A 14955-nucleotide genomic window follows, 5' to 3' on the forward strand; every position below is an offset into this window, starting at 1 on the left:
CATATGTGATAAACGATAGATTATAGGATATCATCTTCTAATGTTCTTATTATTGGAAGAATCAATTGACACCCATAGTTGTCAACCCGTGACTCGAGTCGTAACTCGATTTCTTAATTTTATGACTCGTGACTCGAGACTCGACTCGTACGAGTTTTTGCCAAGAACAGACATTTAGTTGAAAAAAAATATAATTATATATCAAAAGATGAAGCAAGTAAAAAAATATAACCCATAGATAAAGCACTAACCCAAAAATATATAAATAACTATATGCTTGTAACTTATATGCAAAAAAATAATTAAGTTCTAAGTTCCAACTTCCAAGTTTTCAACCATCAAAACAAGAAAGCCAAGGCCCAACGACTCGTTAGAGTATTATTTTTGGAGTCCACTCGTAGCGACTTGTAAGAGTCACCAGATGACTCGTAAGAGTCTTCAACAGAGGCGAGTCACCCATGCGACTCGCCCTTGAAAGCCCAGCAACTCAACTCAAGAGTTGACTCATACGACTCGTAAGAGTTAGACAACTATGTTGACACCATTAAAGCTCACATAGCATGAAATGGAAGAGATAAAAAAAAAAAAGTGCAGCTAGTCTATGATTATTCTCTCTTAGGAAAAGAGCAAACACTATATTTATAGGTGGAAGATCACTTAAGCCTCTACAGTCCCACGTACTCATCCTCGAGGTTGAGATCAGCTAGAAATTTGAGTGAAGTGAACACTCATCAAATGTACGACCAGGCAAAAGCCACCAATGATATAGTAATATACCACAGAGGATTCTCGAAAGATACTTATGTTAAGAGTTTATCCAGTTTAAGTTAGACATAAGTCATAGTTTCAGTGTAATTCCTTTATTTAAGTTGTGTTTATTTCATGTTATTAGGATAGGGCCCATCATAGATGGCCTAACTGATTATAATATCCTGAACCTAAATATTTGCAAAGACTAGATGGCATTGGTTTGGATTTCAAGCCCCACAACATTCTTCTTACCTATTCTCTCTTATCTTTCTCTTCCCTTCCTTTCTTCCTCTTCTTCCATACGAATTGCAAAAGAGTGAGTTGTTACAAGATCAACATGGCATGAGAAATCCTGAACAAGATTTAATAGGTATGTTTATCAATTTGAAACCCTAATTAGCTATCGTCCTGATGCTGGAATGCTGAAACTAAACTTTGATGGTTCCAACTTAGGAAAGCCGAGTCTATCTAGGGGGGATCAGGATCCTTAGAGACGATTCTAGTGCTACTAAGTGGGCCTTCTCTGAACCTATAAGAATAAAGAATTCTTCTAATGAGGTGAAAGTGATGGCTATCTTGCATGGTATTCGTTCTGGATCGTACCGAAATCAAACATCGCATTGTTTAAGGTGGTTCCCTAAATGAGATCAGATGGATGAATCGTGTGCGCTACTACCCTTTGAGATTTGTTGATGTGATCAAAGAACACAGGAGCTCATCGAGGGTGATGTGATCCCTCCGGGTTTGCACCAGAGGGTCACATGGCTCAGTTTCAACATATTTGGCTGTCTACTAATAGTGATGCCGACCGGCTGGCCCATTCTGGAATCGAAAGGACGCACCTTGAGCTTTCTGACTTTCTTCCCCCATAGTTATCATTGGAGTTCGATGCTTTTAGCTTTGTTTTTTGTTTGCCTCTTTTTGTATATTGACCATCTTGGTACTCGAGGCTGTCCCTTTTTAGTTTAATGTTATTTCAAATTGCCCTCCAAAGAAAATCTCCCTCCCGCTATCGGATCTAAGGTATTGGACCAACTCTCTCTACTCTCTATTCTCATCTTTTGGTTTTTTTTCCCGGAATCGAACCTAAGACCTTGACCTATTGGCTTGCGACCATAGTTGTAAATTCCGTTTTGGTCGCCATTTCGTTTTGGCCACCGAAACGGAATTTCAGTGGGATTTCGGTGCATTTCGATCGAAACTTTTCGTTCACACAAAAAATATGAGAAAAATCCAAAAAAATAAAAAATCAATAGAAAAAGATGAAAAACTAATAAATAGTCCAAAATATGTGTCCCAAAAGGCATATTCATTACTTAAACACATAAAGTCTTGCACAAGTCCAACTGATAGTCTGATACATAAAAAAACATTAAAAAAAAAGATACATGAAAGTGAAACATAAACAATAGCTAGTAGCAACAACTCTCGGTCATCATAACCCAGATGATCATACTCAATGTCTTCTTCGTCGTCGTCGTCGTCGCCGCCGTGATCACCACCTGGACCACCAGTAGGGACATCTTCTTCAAGAGGCATGAGAAAGTCGCCATCGTCGTCCCCGGCCCCAACCACAGCAGTAGGTGCTTCAAGATTTTCCCACCCAATGTCTTCCGGCGTGAATATGACATCTTCTTCTGCAACCCAATCCATCATAACATCCAGATGGTCTATATGCTCAAAGGGTCACTAGTGGTAGATGATTTCCTCAACAAATCCCTGAAAAGGAAAACATTAAGTTTAATGTCAAAGGTTAAACTTAAAAGCTTAAAGTGATGAGGTGAGAGTTGAAAACATTATATTACGTTGTATACCTTTCTCGAAACTTAAGATTGTAATGAACAAACACTAAGTCATCTAATCTCTGGTGCTCCAACCTATTTCTCTTTGCAGAGTGAATGTGTTCGAAGGTGCTCTAATTCCTTTCACACCCAGTCGCACTGCAAGTCTGACTGAGGATTCTGATCACAAAGGTTTGTAATTCTTCCATGTCACCTCCGAATTGATTCCACCATGCAACTGTAAAGTAACAAATAGTAAAGCATTATTTGTTGAGAAACTGAAAGTTAAAATGAATTATACTTAATTAAACAAAAAACTCAAATATACCTGGTCCCAACTTCGTTCGGTTGCGGATTGCAAGCTTCATTCCAAACATACCCTTAGCCTCTCGATAATCCTCAATCTGATTGGTGATGAGGTCTTGTGTACCTTCATCAGGTACCAGTCGAGTGATGCATGCCAACAAGCCTCTGGTTACTTCACTGTGCCTAGAGAAGGTAGGAGTGAAAAAGAGAGCATGGTTAAGAAAATATCCTGCTGCATGGAGGGGACTGTGGAGTTGCCTATCCCATCTTTGGTCGATGATCCTCCAGATGGGATTGTAATCTGATTTTTTCTTCAACCTCTCCTTGATGTTCTCTTTGGCCTTATCCATGGCCTCATATAGGTAACCCATCGCCAGTTTGTCCTGCCGATCTACCAAGCGCAGCACTCTCACTAAAGGCTCGCTGATGTTTAGAATGTACTTGCATTGGTCCCAAAAAGATTTATCCAACACAATACTAACTACCCCTTCACTCAGTGGGTGTTGGACAAACCTACTAGTACTATACTCATCAAACACAAACATCTGCTGAAGTGATTTCCGATTCAACACCAGACTTTGTATGCTAATGAAATTTGTAGCAAATCTGGTTGCAGCAGGGCGGCACAACTCTTTCCCACCTGTGAACTTCTTCCTCATCAAATTCAAGAGGCTTCCATGGTTGTAGTAGAACTTTGTAATCGTTCGAGCCCTCTCAATTGTGGTTGTTATGTGAGGAAATACAGTCGGTTTGCACAGATGCTCCAAGATGAGATCTAAGCAATGAGCTGCGCACGGAGTCCAGAAGAATGTACCAAACACGGCTTTTAGTCTTTTCCCAGCAGCTTTGTAACTTGGCTCACTGTCAATTACAAATTGCACCACATATTCCAGATTCACCTCTCCGACAATCTTTGCAAAGATATTGTATAATTCATCGGCATTCTTCACTATGCCAGATGCATCAACGGATTTGAGGAATATGACTCCTTTAGGGCAGTACACCAAAAAGTTGATTAGGGAACGTTATTTGATGTCTGTCCATCCATCTGCCATAATGCTACAGCCGGTGTATCTCCATGACATCTTAATCTCCTTCAAGTAGTTGTTTACCTCATCCACTGTATTCTTCAAAATGGGACCCCTTAAAGCATGATAAGTAGGTGCCTTATAACCCGAACCCACGGCATTCACAGCATCAAGCATAGGTTGCCAGAAAGGTGAATTGGCAACGTTGAAAGGGAGATTGGCATCGTAGCAAAGCATGCCAACCGCCATGTCTGCTCTATCCATTGTTTCTTTAGTAGCCAAAGCACTTTTAATGCTTGGCTGGGCTCCAGGGGTTGTTCGTGCTGCAAAGAAATTCCTGATCCCTCCTGTGATTCCCTTCTTCTTCCTTTTTGTACCACTCGGTTCTACAAGAACTTCCTTACCTCTTCGTTGAGGAAATTGTGTGCCAATGTCTTCTTCATCCCGCTCTTCTTCTTCATCTAGTGTGCCATAAAAATCTCCAACCTATGCTCTGGATAGGCTCATCCTAGCCCTTTCTTTTCTCTTTGCATCTAAAAGTTGCTTCATTCGATATTTTACATCTTCAGTCACTTTTCTGCATGATGCTACTTCACCAGGAACAGCCGCTAAATGTTCTTTCAAGCGGGTTATACCTCCACCCGATATAACTTTGCCACAGAATATGCAAGTTACTTTATTTTTTTGACCCGGAACCAATGTACCGTAAGCCCATGCCGGGTCATCCGATCTAGCGGGTGCCGAACCAATAGAGGATGCTCCTGCAGAAGGTCCCAAGCCCGACCCACTCATTCTGAAATGAAGTAGAAGAAGGGGAAAAATGAATTAGAAGAAAGAAAATTGAAACAAATTACAAAAAAAATGAAGTAGAAGGGGACAAATGAAGTAAGAAATAAAAGAAAAGAAATGGAAAGAAATAAAGAGAACCTTGAGGTTGAACTTGAGTTGAAGAGAAGAAGAAAAAATTAGCCTTCACTCACTTGAAATAAGACTTTGGAAATAGTTCTTAACTTCTTGTAGTAGTAAGTTGAATGTATGCCTTCCCTTTGCTCCAAAATAGACTTGGATTGAGTTGAAGAAGAGGGTAGACTTGTAGGAATTTAGCAGAATAGATAATGTAAGTGAAAGTAGAGAAAGAAAGAAAATCACTTATGTGAAGGTGGAGGATAAGAAGATAGGGAAAAGGCTATTTATAAAGTTTTTAATTGATTGTGCACTTAAAAATGACTAAAATACCCTTCCCAACAACTATAAACGGTCACATTTTGAGGTTAAAATGGTCAAAAACCAAAAAGAGCCGTTCTAGGGGCATTGTCGTAAATTCTGCAAAATCCAGTCAAACTAGCCGTTATTTTGAATTTCGAACGAAATTCAAAATTTCGTCCATTTCGTCCGAAATCCGGAATTTCGGTCAACTTCGAACGAAATGACCGAAATTTCGGACGAAACGAAATTTTGCAGATTTCGTTCCGAAAACGAAATGTTTCGTCCATTTCGGACGAAATGAAACAAAATTTATAACTATGCTTGCGACTCAAAGTCTTTCCTTTCGCTATTAGATCAGAGACTAGCATCTTCCACCATCGGAGTCATTGCATCTTGGAGTTATGTGGACCACTCGGTGTTTGTATGGAGACAAGAGTAACATTGTCATTCTAGTTGTCCGTGAGGACGAGATTGCAATTACTAGGAATGATCGAAGAAAAATTGACGCAATGAAAAAAATATTTGCAAGAGCAGCAGTTGGCCTGGGCCACTTACGTTACTTCCTTGACATTGAAGTCATACAGTCAAAACTTAGCTTCAGTTTATCGCAAAGTCTGTCACTAATCTTTTATCAAAGACAGATATGTAAGGGCAAAACTTATTGATACGCCTATGGATCCTGGTGTAAAATTATTAAAGGATAAGAGGGACCTATATGAGGATCCTGAAAGATACTGTTTCCTTGTTGGAAGTCTGAGGATCTCGAAAGATACTGTCTCCTTGCTGGAAGTCTGATTACCTGACAATTAAATTTCCTGAAATTGCTTTTCCTTTAAATGTTGTAAGCAAATTTATGCATAGTCCGACTATTAATCATTGGAAACCGGTTCAACTTATTCTCATATATTTAAAGGGTACACCGAAGAAAGAATTATTTTCAAGGTACTTAATCAATTAAGAGTACTTATGAAAGAGATGGGGATTTGAAGTTTGCAAGTGAATATGTTATGTGATAATCAGACAGCTACCTACATTGTTAGTAATAATCCGTTGTGTAATTAGAAGACTAAGCATATTGAAGTAGATTATTCTTTTGTTCGTGAAAGGGTCACTAGAAAAGTAATATCTACTCAATGTGTGAGGTCTAAACTCTAAAGATCAGTTGACACTTGACAGACATTTGCAAAGAGGAGCTTGTAGGCAGTCACTTTGGAAGTATTTCTTCCAAGTTGGGCATGGGTGACATCTCTGCTATATATAGAGGGAAACTGTTAAGAGTTTACGTGAAACCAAAGTAGCCCTAGCAACAGAGAAAGAAACTCAGTATTTACGGTTGTTAGTGTCAGGTAAAATTTATCGAAATTCAAGAGCACATGCAGAAGTTGGATTGAGGCCATTGATGAAAGACACATGAGAGAAACTCAACTGTAAGCGTACGGAAACAGAAATATCCTTGTTTAAGGCAAGAAAGTAATGCACAGTCACGCATCATGGGAAACTTAGAGCTAAAGGAAACAGAAAAAGTCCATGTGTAACTTCAATATGCCAATTGTGGTTGTTTTAAGTCGTATACTATTGTACTACTCCAGACCGCAACTAGTTTGGGACAAAGGCTTGGTTGAGTTGAGTTGAGTTGACTATTGTACTACTCCACACTTTTCCATGCATTATGATCAATATAATAGTACTCATACACTGTATGCTGACAACTTTCATGACTGAACTATAAGTTCAAAATTTGTGTGCTTTTTTTTTTAATGGTAGAACATCATTAATGAAAAAGTGAGAGAGTACAGCGCACAGACAATCAGGTCACTTCATTCTTCAAATGTGAAGCACATCAGCCCCTTTGCAGTCATATATTCACTCTAGCTGGGTGTCCCAAATAATGAAAAAGGGCGCATTTATCATTTCCCTAATAAAAAAACCTTAAGGGGGAAGGAAATAAAAAGCTCCAACTCCTGCCTTCCCACCCCATCTCTAGCTAGCTTGTCCGCTTCGACATTAGCAGATCTTTTGACATGATGAAAAGCCACTTCAGTTCCTCCAATCCGGCCCCTAATCTCATCTATCCAGGCAGCGAATCTCCAAGGAAAAGACTTCCCTTAAACCACCCTATGATGTTAAACAGATCCCCCTCCAATATAACCTTAGCCAAATTGTTAGACTCAGCGAACCTGATACTCTGTAAAGCCGCTCTGATCTCTGTCTTGTTAGAATCCGCCACCCCTATAGGACCCAAAAAGGCCCAGATAGTCGCGCCCTGCTTATCTCTAAGAAGGCCTCCAATCCCGGAAGGGTCGAGGATGCCCAAACTCGACCCATCAAAGTTGATTTTAAGGAAACTAGGAGGAGAAGGACTCCACTTAGGGCCACCAACGTTCACACTATCTCCACTAGAACAGCACAACACCTCCAGCCATACCAAAGGTCGTAAGCCGAAGTGAATCTAAATTTAGCGAGGGCTCTGGCCCAAGAAATAGTAGTGCAAAGACTAATGTGGACACCAGATTGGGACTTTTTTCATACCTTTGAAAATTCTAGCGTTTCTTTCCTTCCATAAAATTTTACCTTTTTGGTGCCAATGGGAGAAGTCCCAACACAAAACCAAATCCGCCAAATTGGCGGGAAAGACCCACTCCAAACCAAACCTCTGAAGAAAATTACTCCACACATATCGAGCAAACTTACAGTGCAAAAGAAGGTGGTCCACCGATTCCCCCGCTTCAATGCATAGAGCACAATGACCCACTATCAACATTTTCTAACTTCTTAGGTGGTCGACCGTAAGAATCTTGTCGAGTACCGCTGTCCAACTGAAGGCGCAAACCCTGGAAGGAGCAGGGGAAGTCCAAAGTTTGGCTACCTGCAAAGATCCCGAGCAAGGAGGGAGCTGCTGGCAGAAGGACTTTACGCCGAATTCCCCTGAAGTGCACCAAATCCAAACCCTTTTGTCCATCCCAAAGCAACTAATGTACTGCGAATCAAGGATCTCCAACAGCTGGGCTATCCTCTCTAGCTCCTAGTCAAAGAAATTCCTACGAAAATTGAAGTTCCAAGCAATACCATTCTCCCCATGCACCATATAGTCTGAAACACATGCCTCCAGTTTAGAGCGATTACAAAGAGATGAAGGAACAAGTCTTTAAGAAAAGATTCCCCACACCAAAGATCGGTCCAAAATCTGACCATTTCCCCTGAATACACCCTGAATCAGATCCCGTTATTGAATAACCTCTGGTTCAAAATATCTCTCCACACGGTCACACCCCTACACTTGAACTTATTATCAAACACCCAACTTCCAGGCACACTCTCATATTAATCTCCAATCAAACAAACCCACAGATGCTGAATTTCCTCCCCAAATATCCATAGCCACTTGCCTAAAAGAGCTAAATTCACCTCCTTCAACCTGCTAATACCCAATCCACCCAATTTTAAAGGTTTGCAAACTTCCTTCCACTTGACAAGGGACAACTTCTTTTTCTCATTCGCACCCTTCCCTCTCTCTCTCTCTCTCTCTCTCTCTCTCTCTCTCTCTCTCTCTCTCCAAACCAAAAAAAAAAAAAGAAAAAAGAAATCTTCTTTGAATACATTCAATTCGCTTATCAATACTCACAGGGCATTTGAAGACGGACTGACAGACAAGTAATAGATCAGAATGTTTAGCCAAAACCGCCTTTATGAGGGTTATTCTTCCACCCAAAGTTACTAAGTTGCGCTTCCAAGTATCAAGCCTCATTTCCACTCGTATCTTCCACCCATAGATCGGAATTGTGTACCACTTTCTTGCAATTGGATAGCAATCTACGGTATATATATGTTAAAGTTATACCTAAATAAAGCTACTTGGTCACATCTATACTGCAATTTAGTAAATTCAGATTATCACATAGGTTCACCATGAAGCACAATTTATGGTTTTATATTTCGACCGAAACCGACATGAAACGATCAGAATGTTTCTGTTTCCATCCCAACGAAATGATACCAAAACTGAAACGCATAATGAAACAAACAACGTAAGTGTATTAATGGTGTACTACACCAATATATTTTACATAATTATCTTTATATGAATTGCATATAAAAAGTGGTGTACATATTACATAAAATATCTCTATGAATTACATGCGAAATGTGATATATAATGAATTACCAGACAAGCACGACAATGTATTCACCAGGTGTTCGATGTTATTAAACCATTATGGGTAGTTTTTCTTTTCTTTTTCTTTTTCTTTTTCTTTTTTTTTTTTTTGCTTATGAGATGCGGTTATTCTATCATTTCCTGAAGTTTCGTCATAAATGCCCATCATTTCCATATGATTCCATAAGTTTATGTGATTTTACAAGATTTCCACGGAAATTTTCAACCGAAACCAAAATGTTTCCATTGCCATGCCGACCGAAATTTAAAACCTTGGTACAATTAATTACAAACTTTACAGTGCATTGAGTTGGTGAGGTCATTGAGTTGAAGGATAATTTATTGAGGAAAGTATACTTCCATGGAGTTGAGAAATATGATTTACTCTATATATCCTTAACCATCTATAAATTATGTGCAAGAGCCATTCCTTCCTTCATCTTCCTTAAAATTACTCTCTGTTATCAGAACATATTACTCTAGTTAAAGATATATTCACATAAATAAAAAAATGTCATGAAAACAAAATCTAAAATTCCATTTACAACAATTAAAGAGTACACCTGGTGTGGAAAAACAACATAACACTGCGAGTACTGAAATAGCTTGAGAGAATTCACCTTGCCCAGAATGTTCTTCAACTTTATCCTACTGTTACTTACAAATGCCTCTTTCACTCCAAAAGGCTGTAAAGTTGATTCAACTTTCTCTTTTTCTGCAAGAAAAGAAACCTTGGCTTCTAGTTCATTCTTTACAACATGTAGTCGATTTTCCAACTCCTTTGCAAAGTCCTTTAACCTCCGGACTTCATCTTGGGCTGTAGTCTTCCCAAGCAAATGTTTCTCCCAAATTACCTTTGACTGTTCCAAATTTTTTACTTCTCTGGCCGTCTCATCTCTTGCTTCTTCAAAAGCCAAAGTTAATCTGTCCATTTCACCCATGTAAGCATTTAAATGGTCAACCTGAAACCCTTGAACTTCCATATCCTTGATGATCCTTCTCACGTCTTCCTTCTCTGCTAAAGGTGTTTCCACTGACATAGTCAATACTCTGTGGAAAAGTACAATAAGTTCTTCCCACAAAACTTTACAAAATCTCATTCTCACTGACGAAGAAAAAGTTTCAAAACTATATTGAGGATGTTGAGGAATTCTAGTGAAAAGATCAGGATAAGCTCTTAAAATATCTTGACCTTCTGGTTCACCGCAGTCCATTAACCAGTCCTCAATTGGCTTGCTATTGTCAAATTCTTTTGGCATCAGAAAACCCATAGACGAAAATTCTACCAATTCATGAGCCAGTCGATATTGCTTTTGTTGCAGAGTCTCCTCATAACTTGAATGCTTCCCAACTTCTTCAGAGACTGACGGGATTTGTGGTGCATTTATGTTGCTACAATGAACAGTTTCCGGAGCATATTTAGCTTCATTTTGATTGATGTTGCCTTGAGGAACTTGCAATACATTTTCTGCAAAATGTATTGGCTCACACTCTCGGACCATAATGTTGTCAACACATGGACCTGCATTTCAATGACAAATATTAGTCTGATAGTCAATTTTCATTAAACAAGGATAAAAGGAAAGTTGAATTGTGAGTACACCTATTCTTGTACTATCATCAAAGCGTTGATTCTCTTCATCAACATTTTGGTGAATGTTCTTTGCTCCAATTTGAGCAACATCCTTGAAGATATTGTCCACATTCTTGTGATTTATAGCCACATCTTTTAGTGGAACATGACCTTGAATTTCAATCGCAAGGATCCGGTTTGAGCACATATCACCATTTGCCCAGGTTTCTTGCAAATCGCTATCTCTAGAAGCACAAGTATCCACTTCAGAATGATATCCTTCTTTCCCTTCTCTAGCAACACGCACACTTATGCTTGTCCTTGCACAAGCAGGATCACTCGTGAAGATATCCTGCAACACAATATGATGAATGGAAACCAATACAGGCGGACAGCATATCTATCAGGAGAAATAGTGACATCTGTAACAATATAGACACTAGTATGACATATTATTACAAGACCAAAACAGAGATGTAAATGATATGGATTCTTATGGAAAAAAATGAGCAATCATTTTGCATCCACCACCATGTGTACGGTGATTGAGTCCATGGATCGTGTAAGGGAAACATCACATTTTGTTATTATCAGCTGAATACTAAAAGCAGTTAAGTTGAGTACCTTACAACCCCATAAAGCAAATTTTGGGGATTTGGATGCCGCAGGGAGTTAATCTGCCTTTCCTTGCAAGAAATTGATTGCTTTGGGTTCGGTGTTTTGGATTGAAACCTCTTTTGTTTTTTAAGCTTTGTTAGTTTGTTTTATTTATTGTTGTTGATTTTCTTTGTCCTACTGCTCCCCCTTCATGTGGGAGTTTCTGTATTGCCCCTATCTTGTTGGGGTTGGCTTCCCAAGCTTCATGTATATTTTTTTCTTTATCTAACACATCTGATCGGGGTCCTGCCTAACCCCAACTTACCCATAAAAAAAAAAGGCCAGAAGTCGGAAAGCAAGATGAGTTGAAAAGCACGTGGAAGAATAAAGGGCAGAAAATTACCAATTTTAAGACCCTAAATATCTAGAAAGCACGGGACTCTAAAGCGGGAGTGGTGACCTACATAGAAAATACTTGCAATTATAGTAAGAAGTAAGAACCTCTTTAATGGTTTTGTTTCCAATATCCTATAACTCTACGAGCTTTTGTCAACAAGATCAGTCTCACCAAAATCCCTTGGGAATACTTACCAACTCAAGACAGCTTCACCATGTCACTAAATTGAAGGTAATACTAAAGATTGGAAGTTCCACCGACATCTAGATACCAGATAGTCTTTCCAGTTGTAGACTAGGCACTAGCAAAGTAGCTCGACTAGGTAGAGAGAAAGCAAACACAAACATTATGTATATCCAAGGTTTTAAATTTCGGTTTTGGTTTCGGCTGGCGCGGAAATTGAAAGATTTCGATTTCAGTGGAAATCTTGTAAAATCACGGAAACGTAGAGAAACATACACAAGTGATAAAAAAATCATCTTTTAAAAAAAATATATGCAAATGATAAAATTCTAAGAAGAAACTTTGGGAAATGCTAGAATAAGCATAAATCTATGATTTGTGGACACGGACACAAGTGTCGCGTGTCGACACGGACACGGAGTGTCGGACACGGCAAACCCCCAAACTTTAGAAACTGGGACACGGCTAAAATAGAAAGTATATGTAATCATGATTTGTGGATATGGATTCGTGTGTTCAGTTTATACAAGGATACGAGTTGTCTAAATGAGGTAAACACAATATTCAGTAAAAAACAGAATGTCACACTTGACACGGTACAAAAACATGTCCACACACCCACATTAAGTCTAACATTTCCAGCAATACAAGTAAAAGTGTCTAAAGGAGTGTCGACACGTGCGGACACACGTGTCGTGTCGGACACGGCAAGACAGGTGAGTCGGCAATAAATTCGAAGTGTCGGCCAAATCATAGGCATAAATACATGCTTAGAAACTTTCACATATGCAACAAAACCATCTATAATGGCTTAATCACATAGAACACCTAGTGACATGTGTTGTCGAGCATGTCTAGAACAATAAAGTCAATAAAGAAGTACAATATAATGAGGTATAAGAAAGTACAGTGACTAGTCTCCCCTCAAAGATCCCAACCATGTCAATACCACATAGAGTTACATAGTATTACTGGTCTCATGCAGATCTGACATCCCGTGCATGAGATACAGTTTGTTTGTTGTGCAATTCAATGATGGTGATTGCCAAATATCATTTTGTACATTAATGAAAAAAAATTAAAATAATAACATCTTTCCATTTTTTTTGTTGTTCCATTTCGGTCAAAATTTAGGGAAAATAATGACGTGAAAGACAATCATGTAGATTTCATTTCGGTGGGGATGGAAATGGAAACATTTCGGTCATTTCAGGAAAAATTAAAACTACGTGTATATGATAACAAGTAGCAAGCTTTTAATACCTGTAAGACGCGAGGCTCTTCCTTAACAATTGCATTAGTCAAAGACCTACAAACAAATGTTACATAAGTTATCAAGAGCAAGCCCACCCCACCACACACGTGCGAAAATGGAAACAAATACTCACAATGAAAATCCTTTGCCTTGTTTTTCAAAACCAACACAAGTAGAAGACCTGCTTGCAAGCAACATTTCCCTCCGTTTTATCAACGGAATGCGATCAAGACAATCCTCTTCGAAATCGTCAATGATTTCTTTCTTGAACTTAATTAACGAGATATCTCCTCTCGAAATACAAGCCATTCTGTTCTTTCAATTTCTATTAGACTCCTCAGAGTCTAACACAAGCTAACATCTCCATTGTTTCTTGATACCATTTCTGCATTTTAATCAGTCTATAAGCGATTAGGAGCATTGAGAACATCTCTTTGTTGAAAACGATTAAACAGATAAACAAATAAAAACAAAGAGAGAAGAACAAAAGGTAGGTTTCAGATCAAACTTTCCAAAAAAAAAAAAGGAGGGAAAATGAACAGGCGCAAAAAAATAAATTTACCACTCGGTTTCTCGCTAGGGTTTTTTTTATAGAGGACTTATGAGAAGCGAGAAAAGGCGTAGTGGGAGCTCTGGTTAGGGTTTTAATCGTTTCAAACCCTAGAAAAGACGATATTCTGAACAGAGAATCGATTTGATGCGATTATGGAGAATTTTTTCTGAGGCTTAGAAGAAAAGATTGAGAAGAAATGGGAGATGATATAATCGCCCGAAGAAACTTGTGAGATAGGAATTTGGGAGGATTTTATATTCTTTCAAAAATGTACCGTGGGGCCCACTTCGTAGGATGATCCAGACCGTTCATTTGTTGGGCCACAACGTAAATAGGTTGTAACCCGTAAATCATCGCCATGGATGATCCTAACCGTCCGTTCTAAAGAGGTTCTATAATGTGCAATCTCTCCTTAGATCGGAGGGTTCGGATCATCCCATGGAGATGATATCTCTCCTTAGATAGGAGGTTTCGGATCATCCCATGGAGATGATATCTCTCCTTACATTGGAGGGTTCGGATCATCCCATGGAGATGATTTTCCAAGTACAGCCTATATTTAAGATGTGGCCGAGCAAATTAACGGTTCAGATCATCCTATTAAGTGGGCCCCACAGTACTTTTGGAAAATACTAGACTTCTGTCCCAAGTAATCAAAAGGGGCAGATATATCACTTCCCGAATTTGCAGTCTAATTATTAAATGGCCTGAATTATTTTGTTGATATCATTTATTCATCCTATATTCCTATATATATAATATATAAGTAAAGCGGAATCCTCTAAGCTGTGGTGGTGGTGCCACGTGTCAACCCCTCCTATACATGCCCCTTTGTATCGACGGAATTTCAAAAGAAATTTTTTTTTTTTACTTTCGTGGGTATCTTCTCTTCCCTATTTAATCTCCATAAATATAGCACAAAATCATGAGGAGACGGTTTCAATTTTCATAAAGTGGGTGTTTTATCCGCCCCTCTCTCTAGAATACGAAAAGAACAATTTTATGTTTATGGCTTTCCATTTTCCTCTAAGAGATAAACTGCCCTTTTTACATGCACACAACGTTTCAATTAATTTCGATAACTGATAGAAACTGCCCTGTAATTAGACCTGGCAAACGGGTGGGTCGGGCCGGGTCAACCCGCGGGTGATGCGGGTGCGGGTCGGGTCAGGA

The 14955-nt window shown here is 39.0% G+C and overlaps 2 protein-coding genes across 6 annotated transcripts in view; both read right to left on the reverse strand.

Moving 5' to 3' along the window:
• LOC143873272 (uncharacterized) overlaps positions 1-13994 on the reverse strand; it is a 35964-nt gene extending 21970 nt beyond the window's left edge. For 4 of the 5 annotated variants that reach the window (XR_013248345.1, XR_013248396.1, XM_077376803.1 and 1 more), the window contains exons 1-5: positions 13792-13994; positions 13363-13614; positions 13238-13283; positions 10828-11149; positions 9845-10746 (exon numbers count right to left, since the gene is read on the reverse strand). Coding sequence is in view for 3 of the 5 variants with exons in the window: in XM_077376803.1 (XP_077232918.1) it covers positions 9845-10746; positions 10828-11149; positions 13238-13283; positions 13363-13538 (1446 nt within the window). In the remaining 2 variants the exon portion in view is untranslated. The remainder of the gene's footprint in view (positions 1-9844; positions 10747-10827; positions 11150-13237; positions 13284-13362; positions 13615-13791) is intronic. The other variant, XM_077376811.1, reaches the window with a different exon arrangement.
• LOC143882271 (uncharacterized) lies at positions 1737-5176 on the reverse strand. The gene is made up of 3 exons (XM_077385781.1): positions 2860-5176; positions 2565-2769; positions 1737-2469 (listed from the first exon to the last, which is right to left on the reverse strand). The coding sequence occupies exons 1-2, from the start codon at positions 3494-3496 to the stop codon at positions 2666-2668; spliced, it is 741 nt and encodes a 246-aa protein (XP_077241896.1). The 5' UTR covers positions 3497-5176; the 3' UTR covers positions 1737-2469; positions 2565-2665.
• Positions 13995-14955: the final 961 nt, after the last annotated feature.

This window comes from Tasmannia lanceolata, unplaced genomic scaffold, assembly GCF_043159265.1.
Source record: "Tasmannia lanceolata isolate RefF3 unplaced genomic scaffold, GAP_Taslan_0.1 ptg000002l, whole genome shotgun sequence".
NCBI classification, from domain to species: domain Eukaryota; kingdom Viridiplantae; phylum Streptophyta; class Magnoliopsida; order Canellales; family Winteraceae; genus Tasmannia; species Tasmannia lanceolata.